Source organism: Stomoxys calcitrans, chromosome 5 (genome assembly GCF_963082655.1).
Source record: "Stomoxys calcitrans chromosome 5, idStoCalc2.1, whole genome shotgun sequence".
Taxonomy (NCBI): domain Eukaryota; kingdom Metazoa; phylum Arthropoda; class Insecta; order Diptera; family Muscidae; genus Stomoxys; species Stomoxys calcitrans.
The window spans coordinates 7,730,607-7,745,237 of NC_081556.1; the positions used below are offsets into that span (position 1 = coordinate 7,730,607).

Sequence of the window (14,631 nt, forward strand, 5' to 3'; positions counted from 1 at the left end):
AATAAATGTTACATATGAAGATACGTATGGGGAAAAAGTTTTTCATGTAAATATGAGTATTTAAGATTAATTTAAGGGTTTTTTGTGGTAGATTGTTACGGGGTTTTCAAGGGTATTCATTCTGCCAGCAATTATCAGAGGCGGAAAGCATCTCATTGCCTAGAAGGATGCTTTTTTAGAACCAAAAACTAGCATTCGTTACAGAATCTTATATACCCTCCACCATGAATCGAAGTCATTGTGAAAAAAATGTCAGCCCATTCGATCGAAAATTGCGCCTTTTAGGGGCTTAAGAAATAAAATAGGGAGAAAGGGCTGTATCAGACTATAGACCGATTCAGACCATATTTGACACGTATGTACAAAATTTCAGCCAAATCGGTAAATAATAGCGTCCTCTAGTGGCACAAGAAGTCAAGACCCCAGATCAATTTATATGGCAGCTATATCAAGTTATAAACCGATATGAACCATATTGGGCTCAGTTATTGGAAATCACAACAAAACACCTCATACAAAATTTCAAATCGGTTAATAATTGCGCCCTCTAGTGGCACAAGAAGTCACGATTCCAGATCGGCTTATATGGCAGCTATATCAGGTTATGGACCGACATAAACCATGTTTGGCACAGTTATTGAAAGTCAAAACAAAACACCTCATACAAAATTTCAGTCAAATCGGTTAATAATTACGCCCTCTAGTGGCATAAGAAGTCAAGACCCCAGATCGGTTTATATGGCAGCTAAATCAAGTTATGAACTGATATGAACCATATTTGGCACAGCTATTGGAAATCATAACAAAACACCTCGTACAAAATTTCAGTCAAATCGGTTAATAATTGCGCCCTCTAGAAGCTCAAGAAGTCAAGACCCCAGATCGATTTATATGGCAGCTATATCAGGTTATGAACCGATATAAACCATGTTTGGCACAGTTATTGAAAGTCAAAACAAAACACCTCATACAAAATTTCAGTCAAATCGGTTAATAATTGCGCCCTCTAGTGGCATAAGAAGTCAAGACCCCAGATCGATTTATATGGCAGCTATATCAAGTTAAGAACCAATATAAACCATATTTGGCACAGCTATTGGAAATCATAACAAAACACGTCATGCCAAATTTCAGCCAAATCGGTTAATAATTGCGCCCTCTAGAGGCTCAAGAAGTCAAGACTCCAGATCGGTTTATATGGCAGCTATATCAAGTTATGAACTGATATGAACCATATTTGGCACATAAATTGAAAGCCAAAACAAAACACCTGATACAAAATTTCAGCCAAATCGGTTAATAATTGCGCCCTCTAGAGGCTGAAGAACTCAGGATCCCAGATCGGTTTATATGGCAGCTATACCAGGTTATGAATCGATATAAATGATGTTTGGCACAATTGTTGGAAGTCATAACAAAACACCTCAAGTTAAATTTCAGTCAAATCGGTTAATAATTGCGCCCTCTAGTGGCACAAGAAGTCAAGACCCCAGATCGATTTAAATGGCAGCTATTGTATATCAAGTTATGAACCGATATGAGCCATATTTGGCACAGCTATTGGAAATCATAACAAAACACGTTATGCTAAATTTCAGTTATTAATTGCGCCCTCTAGTGCCAGAAGAAGTGAAGACCCCAGATCGATTTATATGGCAGCTATATCAGGTTATGGACCGACATAAACCATGTTTGGCACAGTTATTGAAAGTCAAAACAAAACTCCTCATATAAAATTTCAGTCAAATCGGTTAATAATTGCGCCCTCTAGTGGCACAAGAAGTCAAGACCCCAGATCGATTTATATGGCAGCTTCATCAAGTTAAGAACCAATATAAACCATATTTGGCACAGCTATTGGAAATCATAACAACACACGTCATGCCAAATTTCATCCAAATCAGTAAATAATTGCGCCCTCTAGAGGCTCAAGAATACAAGATTCCAGATCGTTTTATATGGCAGCTATATCAGGTTATGTACCGATTTCAACCATACTTGGTACAATTGTTGGAAGTCATAACAAAACACCTCAAGCAAAATTTCAGTCAAATCGGATAAGAATCTAGAGGCTCAAGAAGTTATTTACTCGGTAAATTGGGTAAATACCTGGGTATTTAGCCATTTATACCCAAAAGCTGGGTATTCATAATTTTGCAGATATCTTGGGTATAAAAATATTTTCCAAACAATTTTTATGATTTCGTATTCTTTGTATATAAAGCTGATCTTCTGATCTCATAAATTCGGACTTTAGTTATATATAGCCGATCTCCAGACTTAAAGCCTTGAGGCAATAAATTGGTCAGTTTTCATCGGTGAGTTCTGGTAGACGCTTACCCATTTCTGTGAAGAGTGATTCAGATCGCACTATATTTGGATATAGCTGCCCTTAGGCCGACCGCCCGATCTCCCAATGCATGGTATTGAGGCCATAAAAGATCCATCATATACCCGAATTCGATGAAATTGAGCACAGTGTGTTCTGGTCGACCTCTACCCATCCCTGTCAAATGTGGTCCAGATCGGACCATATTTGGTTAAAGCTGCCATATAGACCGATCTCCCGATCTTGTGTAATGAGCCTATAAAAGGAGTATTTTTCATCCAATTTGGAGGAAATTTGGCACAGCGAGTTCTGGTACCCCTCGTTGAAAGTCGTCCAAATCGGACCATATTTCGATATAGCTGCCATGTAGACCGATCTCCCGATATGGAGTATTGAGCCCATAAAAGGTGCATTTTTCATCCGATTTGGATGAAATTTTGCACAGCGAGTCCTGGTACCCCTCTAAACCTTTTCGTTGAATTTCGTTGAAAGGAGCATTTTTCATCCTATTTTGATGAAATTTTAAACAGTGAGTCGCGTATTTTCTTGGTAGAAAACCGCCTCCAAATACAGATGTGGCAGCGATGACGACGAAGAGACCATTGATCACTTTTTATCGTAATTTAGAAACTAGAAAATGACATCGAGAGGCCTCCAGCGTATAGACTTTTTGAGCCCCTATATTCTCCAATTTGACTGAAATTTTGCACAATGACTTCTTCTATGATCTCAAGCATACGTACGGCCTGAATTGGTCTAAAAGCTGATATAGCTCCCATATAAACCGATGTCCCGATTGCACTTTTTGAGCCTCCAGAGGGGGCAGTTTTTGTCTGATTTGGCGTAGATTTTGCAAAACGATTTCTCCTATGGCCTGCAACATACGAGTTAAATATGATCTGAATCGGTTCACAATCCGATGTCGCTCCCATATAAACACATCTTCCGATGAAAATAGCCCAATAGCATCTACTATGGTCTCCAAGTATGGCCTGAATCGTAATCTTATATAGTTTCAATAGCATAGCAATTCTTATCCATTATCCTTTTTTTGCCTATAAAGAGATACAGGGCGAAAAACTGCCAAATGTCATCCATGGTGGAGTTTCGGCCCATCATAACATAGCACACTTTTTCTTTTAACAAAAATCCCTTCTCTAGTTTACAGTCTATAATTCAGCAGTGCTTAAAAGGTATTAGCTTGAGTGCATACATGAAACGATGACACATACATATGTAATTGCATCAGGACAACAAAGGATTTACAGGTTATTGCACTACCACCTCACATCTCATATTTACAACAACATACCTTAATCAAAACCAACTCATTTATTAGCCCTAATCGGATTAGAGCTTTTCAATGCTGTTGGTGTTGACGAATGTCGAAATTGAAGCGCGCTTTCAAAAGATGTGTGTAGAGGTTTTGGCTGAACTTAGGAATTAGAAACTGGCAAAAATTTGGATTTCCTAAAAGATGGTAGATTTGGTTAAATCTCGGAAATATATCCATTCAATGTCGGTGATATGGAATTAAAAAGCAGAAAGAAATACGAAAAACAAACGAAATCAGGTTTCAGTAAGCCACGAGGGAGAGTTCGGTTGCTTAGCCTTACCAAAATGGTTCCTCTTTAAGAAAACGTAGAAATTTATGGTTAAGTAGACGATGACTTTTCACTTTATTATTCGATGGTAACAAATTGAATGAACGAGAAATCACTCGGTGAGCTAATACAAAAGAACAAGTAGTAAACTTAACGCAACTACTTTTTAGCCTTATCTAAGATGAAAAGTGACATCTGGATATGAAAATTCATTTGACTTAACACTAAACGGCGAAGGTATGCGGCATAAACATTCCGGCCCCTCTTGCAGTAATGCAAATATTAAAAAGTTGCCTTATTTTCTAAAGGAATTCATAATAAATTGTATAATTCATATTTGATATTTCAAATGTTTATAATAAAATAGGCTACTAAGCTGAGCACGATCCAGACAAAACCCATCCAAATATAGTATTAGTTGCAACGGGAAGCCCGGCATTGCTTGGTAGAAGACCTGGTAGAATTATCTTGGCGTATAAGTCGGATCCAAAAACGATGTCGAATGGTCCACTTTGATAAAATTGGGGATCCGCCAACTTCATGTTTGGGAACTTGTCTGCAGTTGTTGCTGGAATTGATCTTTTTGGGGTGTCCATAGATATGCGATGGTTCACAGTCATCATGGTTTCTAATAACCTGTTGGTGATACATTTGGAATGGATCGCGACAGGGCAGATAGTTTCGCTGCCAAGAGTAGTAGTAGTTAGCCCAATTTTCTCTATCAATCGCTGTGAAATTTTGCTAATAGATGTGCATGGATCTATTACGGCTCTGACCGAGTGCTTTTTCTTGCCATGGAGTACATCTACCACGGCCGTTGGGAAAAGATTAGTTGTATGGGGACTGGTAAGTGTTTCAAGGCTCACGGCTTGAGATATGGTTGTTGTTGTTGGACGTTTATGTTGGGTTGTTGTTGAACGTTTGGGTTTTTGATAGTTATCCTTGGCTTCTGTTTTTTGGTTGTCGTGTTTCTCGGAGTGGATATGCAAATAGGAATGATGACTGCCTCCACAATGTTTGCATCCTAAGCTAGAAAAACATTTTCCGGATGAATGCGTATGGGCCAAGCAATTGGGACAGTAGTTATTAGCTATAACTGCATGCAAACGTTTATCGACGGTCATGCAGAGAAATTTCTGGCATTTTCGCAGCCCATGGTTGCCCTTACACAATCTGCAATTAAAGCTGAACTTGGTGCGACGTCCTTTGGACACTTTACATTTTATCGAAGGCATACTGAAATTAAATAAGGATATATTGTAATAAAATTTAGCAAGGAGGGAGGAGAACAATTTTCACTATCGGACGAGTGATTATACCCCTTGTCGTGACAATATCGGCCACTCTTACCAAATGGTCTTTCCCAGTATAAATTTTAGAAACTCTACCCAGTCTCCACTCATTTGGGGGTAAACAATCATCTCGAATAACGACCATAGAGCCAACTTCTAAGTTCTTCTGAGGGGTTTGCCATTTCATACGTTTATGTATTTCTTTGATATATTCATGTTTCCATCGGATGCTAAATTGTTGGCATAGAGCCCTTACTCGACGCCAACGGTTTAAAACGGAAAGATTGCCATCGGACTCCGATGGTTCGGCAATGGAGAGGATCGGACCACCGGTAAGAAAGTGACCAGGCGTCAATGCCAATAGGTCATTTGGATCCTCAGATACCGGAGAAATTGGCCTGGAATTTAAGCAGGCTTCAATTCGGGCTAGAATTGTAGCGAACTCTTCCAGAGTAAATTTATGATTGCCAGCCATTTTACGGAAATGTAGCTTAAAACTTTTTACCCCGGCTTCCCAGAGTCCTCCCATGTGAGGAGCTCCCGGGGGTATAAAGTGCCATGTTATACTCTGGTACGAAAAATTTGCGGATATTGAATCGCGGGAACAGCGAAGAAAATTCTGAGAGATTTCTTTAGAAGCGCCCACGAAGGTGGTACCATTGTCTGAATATAGATTACGTGGACACCCTCGTCGTGACACGAATCTGTGAAAGGAAGCTAGAAATGCTGCAGTGGAAAGGGAAGTAGTGAACTCGAGATGGATTGCTCTCGTGGCGAAGCAGACAAAGATACACACATATCCCTTTGTAGTTTTGCAAGAACGCCCTGTATATGCCTTTATCTCGAAGGGGCCTGCAAAGTCTAACCCCGTATTCGTAAAGGGGCGGGATAGTGTTGTCCGCTCTGGAGGAAGGGTTCCCATCAATTGCTTTTGCAACTTATGCTTAGCAATAACGCAAATCTTGCAATTGTGAACGGTAGATTTGATGAGATTCTTAGCTCTAGGCATCCAGAATTGGAGCCGTAGCATACGAAGCATCAGATTGTTTCCGCCATGTAATGTTATGGTATGAATGAAACGTAGTAAAAGCCTGGAAAACGTACTGTGGTATGGAAGTATAATCGGATATTTTTCGTCATAAGTTAAGCTTTCTGACCCAGCGATACGGCTACAAACCCGCATGAGACCATTCTTGTCTATAAAGGGATTGAGATTAGAAAGTGAACTAGAGGTGGGTATTAGCTCCTTCTGAGAAAGTTTGCGATATTCGTTTGGATATTGGTGCATTTGCGCCAACTTAATTATCGAATTTCTAGTCGTCTCGATGACATCTCCCTCAGAATGAATACTGTCATTTGAAGCCCTACTGCCCTTCAGACTGGCAATAAATCGGTACACGTATGACATTACTCGGAGCGCCCTTCCTAGGCAAGAAAATCGGTCAAGAAGGTCTTCGAAATTCGGAAAGTACGCGAAATTATTTTGAACTTGGCGAACCTCCATTAGAGTTTCGTCAATCTGGACCGAACTTGGTATTGGCCACAAACTTGGAGGAAGTTGCAACCATGGCGGTCCACACCACCATGTACAATTACCGGAAAGCTCTTTCGGATAAGCACCCCGAGAGGCAATGTCTGCAGGATTGTGTCTAGATTCCACATGGGACCAATTGTCCCCACTGATAATCTCGGAAATTTTGGAAACCCGATTGGCTATGAACGTTTTCCAAAGGAATGCAGGTTTCTTCAACCATGCTAGGACAATCATGGAATCCGACCAGCAAAAGATTTTCGTATTCGGAATAGGGAAAACCTGCATCAATGCCTCAATCGTCTCGGCAAGTAAAAGTGCGGCGCAAAGTTCTAGCCTTGGGATCGAAACGGTTTTCAAAGGAGATACCCTGGACTTTGCCACGAGTAAATAGGTATTTATATTGCCATTGGAATCGATGGTGCGTGAATAAATGGTAGCGGCATATGCCTTCTCGGAGGCGTCACAGAAGCCATGCAGTTGCACCTCGCAGTCGGGTGTGTATTGTACCCAACGGGAAATACGGAGGTCATTTATATCAGAATAATTGGCCAAGAAATCTAACCAATTAGTCAATAAATGTGTCGGAACTGGGCTGTCCCAGTCGGTATTGGAGGCCCATATATCTCGCATTAATAGTTTGGCTAGTACAATATATGGACAAAGCCAGCCAGCGGGATCAAACAGTTTAGATATCTCGGATAAAATGAACCTCTTAGTAGGCCTCTCATTAGGCCTGATGGCTTTGGCAGAAAAATAGAAATAATCATATCTGGCGTTCCACCTTACGCCCAAAGTTTTAGCCGTGCTATTGTCATTAAACTGTAGGAAATCTTCATTGAGTAAATGTTCCCTAGGAATGGAAGCAAGGAATTCGGATGAATTGGAGGTCCATTTCCTCAATGCGAATCCAGCGGATTCCAGGGCAGCAGTCAGTTCTGTCTGGACCTTAATGGCTGATGACACGTCATGGCCTCCTGCCATAACATCATCTACGTACATACACGACATTAAAACATGACTAGCTAGCGGATAAACATCCTTAATGTCAGTGGCTAGCTGTTGAATTGTACGAAGTGCGAGATATGGGGCGCAATTCAATCCAAACGTAACCGTTTGGAGCTCATATTCGTGGAGGTTGTCGTTTGGATCATCCCTAAAGATTATACGCTGGAAGGGTGTGTGGCTAGGATTAACGGAAATCTGGCGGTACATCTTTTCAATATCGCTGTTAAAGACGATTTTGTAAAAGCGCCATTGGAGAAGCAAACTAGTCAGGTCAAGTTGGAGGGACGGTCCGCAGTAAAGGACGTCGTTCAAGCTTACACCATTCGAAGTTGGATTCGAAGCATTGAAGACGACGCGGACCTTCGTAGTCACGCTGTCAGGGCGAACCACAGCATGATGTGGAAGGAAATATCTGGAATCATCTTGGGAAGGATTTGACGGAACCTCTTTCATATGGCCAAGTTCCAAGTATTCCTTGAGCACTTTGTCATATTGTACCTTCAGATCTGGTGTTCTAATCAAACGATTCTCGTTCCGAAAATATTGGGCCGTTACATTCCTCTTCGACGGACCTAGTCTCAAAGTATTTCCAAACTCTTTCTTGAATGGCAATGATACAACATATCGGCCCGTTGGGCCCCTTCGCGTGGACTCAGCAAAGTACTCTTCACAGTATTTGTCATCATCCGACATGTGTTTTCGTTTAGGAATATCTTCCATCTCAAAAAATTTGGATATCCTCTCATCGAGCGCTAACTCGTTAAAGTAGGAGACCGTTGTTCGAAAGGAGGAAATATTATCAGAAGCAACAGGCCCTGTCAAAATCCATCCGAACACTGTCTCTTGAGCCATCAGTGTTCCACAAACCTTGTGTCTCACCCCACCAAGCATTACCTGAGGAATTAAGTCTGCCCCGATCAGAATATCAATGTATGATGTTCGAAAGAAATCAGGATCCGCCAGACGAATGTCCGGTAAACGGGAAAACATGTCGCTATCAGCCGTAAAGGTGGGCAATGAAGATGTCAGTCGGGGAAGAACGATTGCGGAAGCATTTATGAAAATTCCGGAGTCTATGGGTGAACTTAAACATAAGTCGCATATTTTCTGTGAACATGCGGACACACACCCATTCAGCCCGGAGATCTGGGCGGATATCCTTTTGCTATTAAGTCGAAGAAGGTTGAAAAGGTGTTCAGAAATGAACGAAGCTTCTGAACCAGAATCAAATACAGCCCTTGCTTTAAATATCTCACCTCTATGAAGGATGTGAATAATTGCTGTACCAAGGAGAACCTTTCTGGATGTGGTAGCAGCACAAGACTGAATTGTCACACCGCTAGAAATTTGGGGCGTATCTTCGGATGTGGACTGTAGAACTGGTGTATTTGGAGCGGTGATACATTGGTTACCCGATTCAGTTCCTGTATTGCAAAGCAAGGTATTATGTCTTCGTTGACATTTCGAACAATTAAATGCACTTTTGCAATCTTTTACCACATGTCCCTTCGAAAAGCAATTCAAGCATAGCTTTATCTTCTTTATAAAAGCCAACTTGTCGTTGTAGCACATGCTTATAAACTTTGGGCACACTCGGATTGTATGTGATACGTCTGGACAAAGTTTACAAGGAGGAAGAGCTAAGCTGTTCTGATAAGAATTAACCCGTTTCTGACCGGATAGTTTGACATTAACTTTGGGAGGTTCGCTCGATTTAGAAGTGGAAGGCTGATCACTTAAATTTCGAACCGTCTCCAACGTTTGGTATCGGCTAGTGAGGAAGGAATCAAGGTCCTTCCAGGACGGACATTCTGTCTTGTTATTGACAGACTGCTCCCATAATGAAAGGGTATTTTCGGGAAGTCGAGTGCTACATAGGTAGACGAAAATAGGGTCCCAACCTTGTATCTCGATCTGGTAGAGTTTCAGAGCAGATATTATGCTGTTGATGGAATTTTGAATCTCCTTTATGGAGTCTCCGGATTCGACAGATATTCTTTGAAGGCTAAACAAAACCTTCAGTTGGCTATTTATAAGCAACCTCCTGTTTTCATACCGAACTTGCAGAGCTTTCCAGGCAATATCAAAGCCCTCATTGGTCAATGGGGCTTTGCGGACAATATCCCTGGCTTCATCTCGCGTTTTATTATTCAAATGGAAAAGCTTTTCCACCGGTGAAAGCCTCGAATTCTTTATATAGATGGCCGTAAACAAGTCTCGGAAGGTCGGCCAAGCTAGATAATCTCCGTGAAAGAGCTCTGTGTCACACGGTGGTAAATGAACTGACGGATATTCATCTCGGACGGAAGATGTATTCATCGGGATTGGATTGGATATCGACGCCCGTTTGGATTCTATACAGGCACTTATCTTAGCTACAGAATCGACATATGTAGTGTAAGTGCTGTGGTACCGGGCTCGAATAGTCTCAAGATCAGCTTTGCTATTCTCGTCCGCAGAAGCCATTAGTTCCTGAACACTTTCCTCATACGTGGGTTTCATTCTCTGCCAAATATCTCGCAGTTCTTCCTTATGTACCTCCAAAGAGTAGACTGAAGAATTGTTGAGAGATTCTCCGCAAATATCGGCGTTGAAAATAATCAAAGCGTCAGATATTTGCGTAAACCTTGTCAAAGCGGACATTCTGACCACACAATAGTCCAAACCTCAGAATCTCAACGAACATATATATCAATATTAGAAAAATATCTGTAAACCCCGTTCAAAAAGAGTATAAGAAAATTAAATGTAAAACGAATGAATTCAAAACTTCGATCCAATCAACTTCCTGCCCTTTTGGAGCAAAAACAAAATTCAAAATATACTCCAAAATTTAACCTCAATTAGAAAAACATTTCATATGTGGGCAAACGCAATTGGATTGAAAATCGAAGACCACAAATGCAGCCATGTGGAATATTCTCACATAAGTTGTATCCGTACAATGGACTAGAAGGAAAATTTCGTTTATGGCAGGGTAATTCAATGGTAAATTTAATAATTTTTAAGAAAAAATGAACGAAAAAAATAGTCTACAAATGATGCAACTCGTATCGGAAATCCAAAAAAATTATCGTAGGAACAACAAAACTTAAAGACCATTCACGAATCTGATCTAATATAGTTTAGCTCGACTTCACTTTTATTATCTCACAAAATACCTGCATTAATCCCCAGAATTTGGTTCAAATTTGGTATTCTTCCTTGATGTTCTTTTCTCCTTCTGGGCCATGAACTTGGTGTAGGATTATAGAGGTTAAGGCTTCTTCACTGCCCTTAATGCCGTCTTCTAACTGATGGAGTCTTTATGATCCAGCCTCTTTTGGAATTCTTCCCAAAGTATATATCGCCAAAATACTTTTGTCTCTATGTTGTGTTCAACCAAAAATAAACACAAAAACTAAGGTCCTCTGACGTATCTCGTTCAGCAATGAAATTTACTCTTTATAGTCCGCAGTTTCAAAAATCGATAAATGTAGCAAGTAGCACTTTCTAACTTTTCTATATTTAATTCACACACGTTGCTTTGATCAACAATATCAGTAATGACAAATAGGGCGAACAAAGGCAAAATAATGACAGTATAAAAACGATGTAAGTGGATATGGCTTCCGACAACACACTGCCCTTTTGATATTTTACTTCTCCTTCAATTTTATGATCTGATTATCATGAATACATAAACGGTACCCATAATGGAGTGTTATAAATCCCTATGGAAGGGAACCTGTTTTAATAGTCAGCTGAATCAAAACAAAAACGAAACTGTGCTACCGCTGCTCACGACTGCTATCTCAATTCGCTGTTGCTATCTATTATGGAGCAGTGCTGTAGCAGATCTTGACCAACGATTGACGCGTATGTCAACAAAACAGGCAAAAATTAGCATTGATATTCCCAATTAAAGTGCCGAATCAAATGGATTGAAGAGGAATGGGATTCTCACCACTGGGTATGTTAAATCGATGCCCAACAAAGAGATTGGAAGTTTATTTTCGCCTTACACAATGTACGAGCAATTGTACCAAATTATTGGAATATAAATGTTGTTGCTATCTAAGAGCACATATGTAGTCTCATTTAGATTTTTTTTTTTTTTTTGTTTTTCTTTTTTGGACTTCTATGTTAAATGCACCATTTAACACCTGTCTCCGCAGAAAAGGAACTTTGTGAGGAAAAACACGTTACGTAACTTCTGTCCCTCTACTTTTATACGAAAATGGTTTTTCATTAGCCGAACATACCTGGATTCGATTTTATTTCTGCTTAAACGAAATTGCAATTGTGGATGAAAAATTTCTTTTAGGCTTTCCAAATCCGGTTCGAAGGACCATGTAGAGGTTTTGGCTGAACTTAGGAATTAGAAACTGGCAAAAATTTGGATTTCCTAAAAGATGGTAGATTTGGTTAAATCTCGGAAATATATCCATTCAATGTCGGTGATATGGAATTAAAAAGCAGAAAGAAATACGAAAAACAAACGAAATCAGGTTTCAGTAAGCCACGAGGGAGAGTTCGGTTGCTTAGCCTTACCAAAATGGTTCCTCTTTAAGAAAACGTAGAAATTTATGGTTAAGTAGACGATGACTTTTCACTTTATTATTCGATGGTAACAAATTGAATGAACGAGAAATCACTCGGTGAGCTAATACAAAAGAACAAGTAGTAAACTTAACGCAACTACTTTTTAGCCTTATCTAAGATGAAAAGTGACATCTGGATATGAAAATTCATTTGACTTAACACTAAACGGCGAAGGTATGCGGCATAAACAATGTGTGCCCCAACATCTTCATTTCCAAAACTTCATTCATTCATGGTCTTAAAATTACTTCCTACCTCATTTGCTATACCCTGCTATAGCGCCCTTTCAACTGTTTTGATAAATCTAAGCATAAAATTTTCTTTGTGCAGAGCTTAATTACAGTGCTGGCACACAAAATCCTCACTGCCGTTAGTAAGAGTAGAGACATAATCCATTCAATTCATTCAAGTTGCCTTGGACTTATTTTCTTCAGCAACAAAGGATTTTCTTCTTCTTGACAGTTTAGAAACACACCACTCGTGTAAAGTTCATTGGCTTAGATGAAGGGGGAGAATATTAAATGACTGGCATAACATGTCATAATTTCAAGAGAGTAAGAGAGAGAGAGAGAGAGAGAGAGAGAGAGAGTGAGAGACAGACAGATAAACCATCAGACAACCAAATGAACATAGGCGATGGGGGGTAGTGAGTTAGCATTTGCAGCTGGGTGTCATCTTATGGCTTATATGACACATCACATTTCATTTTATTCAATGCTGCAGTTTTATATCCACATAGAAGTTTTCCTTACAGTGTGGAGTTTACAAATGGATGTAATGTCTTTCGTATATATATAAACAGTGGAAAATGTAATGCCACAGCAATCACAAAAAGGATTACAGTAAGTTTCTTGTTTTTTTTTGGAAATTTCGATAAAGCTTGAAAAAATGATCGGCTGTTTTTATACCCGTCCCCATAGGAAGGGGGTATACAAATCTAGTCATTCCGTTTGTAGCAACTCTAAATATTCGCCTAAACCCCCATAAAGTATATATTCTTGATCGTGTCGACGTCCTGAGTCGATCTACCCATGTCTGTCCGTCTGTCCAAATCACGATAGCGATGGACAGCGTAATGCTAGCCGTTTGAAAATATGCACAGGTACTAAATATTCATGTAGGTCGTTGAAGATTGCAAATGGATCATATCGGTTCAGATTTAAATATGGCTCTCATATAAACCGATCTCCCGATTTGACTTCTTAAGCCCCTGGAATCCCCAAATTTTTAATGAATTTTCTTTCTTTGGAATTCGATCTTTGAAAAAAAAAAATTCAAAATGTTGTAAAAAATTGAAAAATAAAGTTTTCACAAAAAAAAAAAAATTTAACGAGAATTTTTCAATTTTTTTATGTTCTTATTTTATTTCTTTTTATTTTATTTTATTCTATTTTCTATTTTTTTATTTTCTTTATTTTATTTTATTTTATTTTATTTTATTTTATTTTATTTTATTTTATTTTATTTTATTTTATTTTATTTTATTTTATTTTATTTTATTTTATTTTATTTTATTTTATTTCATTTTGTTTTATTTTATTTTATTTTATTTTTTTATATTATTTTATTTTATTTTATTTTATTTCATTTTATTTAAATTTATTTTGTTTTAATTTGTTTTGTTTTTTTAATTTTTTTTTATTTTATTTTTTTTTTAATAAAACTTTATTTTTCCCCTTAATTCTACTTACTCTTTACCCACTGTGCCTTTGTAGTCAAAATATTGCATCTTCGTATTACATCCCATATTGAGTAACTTTAATGCTGCTATCTCAACGTAATGCACACTTGGTTTACATCTTTCTCAGCAAAGGACAAAGGCTAGAAATGATATTCATTTGGCGGCAAACTTGTTGTTGGTAGTTTCGACCATATGTATCATATCCTAGAAACACCGCGACTCAAGCAAAATACTTTTAAGCTTCTTAAAGTAAAGTTCATTAGCTTAACTTCATGGAGTTTTGACATAAAACCACAAAACTTGGAACACATATACGCCAAGTTCATGTCTTAAGGCAACATGAATCTCGTATATGTTTATAAGAGTGTGTCAAGCGGAAGTCTTGAATAAAGAAATCACAAAGGCCATGAGACGCATGACAAAAAGTTCGTACATTTTAAAGTTTTTGGCCTTAGGTAAAAAAAAAACAGAAAACTAAATTTTAGTTCTAATTTAAAAGAATTTTCCTACATCTTTGGAAGAGAGTGGGAAAAATTGTGGAACACCATTTCGGTGTTTAAGATTTTAGTTATGTGCTACCGTCAAAAATATGTGAGTTGCAA

General features: G+C 38.7%; 2 protein-coding genes across 2 annotated transcripts; both read right to left on the reverse strand.

Annotated features, from left to right (window-relative positions):
• Positions 1-4,027: 4,027 nt before the first annotated feature.
• Positions 4,028-11,043, reverse strand: LOC131998151 (uncharacterized). The gene is made up of 2 exons (XM_059370482.1): positions 10,926-11,043; positions 4,028-5,169 (listed from the first exon to the last, which is right to left on the reverse strand). The coding sequence occupies exon 2, from the start codon at positions 5,166-5,168 to the stop codon at positions 4,305-4,307; it is 864 nt and encodes a 287-aa protein (XP_059226465.1). The 5' UTR covers position 5,169; positions 10,926-11,043; the 3' UTR covers positions 4,028-4,304.
• On the reverse strand, positions 5,203-10,407 carry LOC131997685 (uncharacterized). The gene has a single exon (XM_059368914.1). The coding sequence runs from the start codon at positions 10,405-10,407 to the stop codon at positions 5,203-5,205; it is 5,205 nt and encodes a 1,734-aa protein (XP_059224897.1).
• Positions 11,044-14,631: the final 3,588 nt, after the last annotated feature.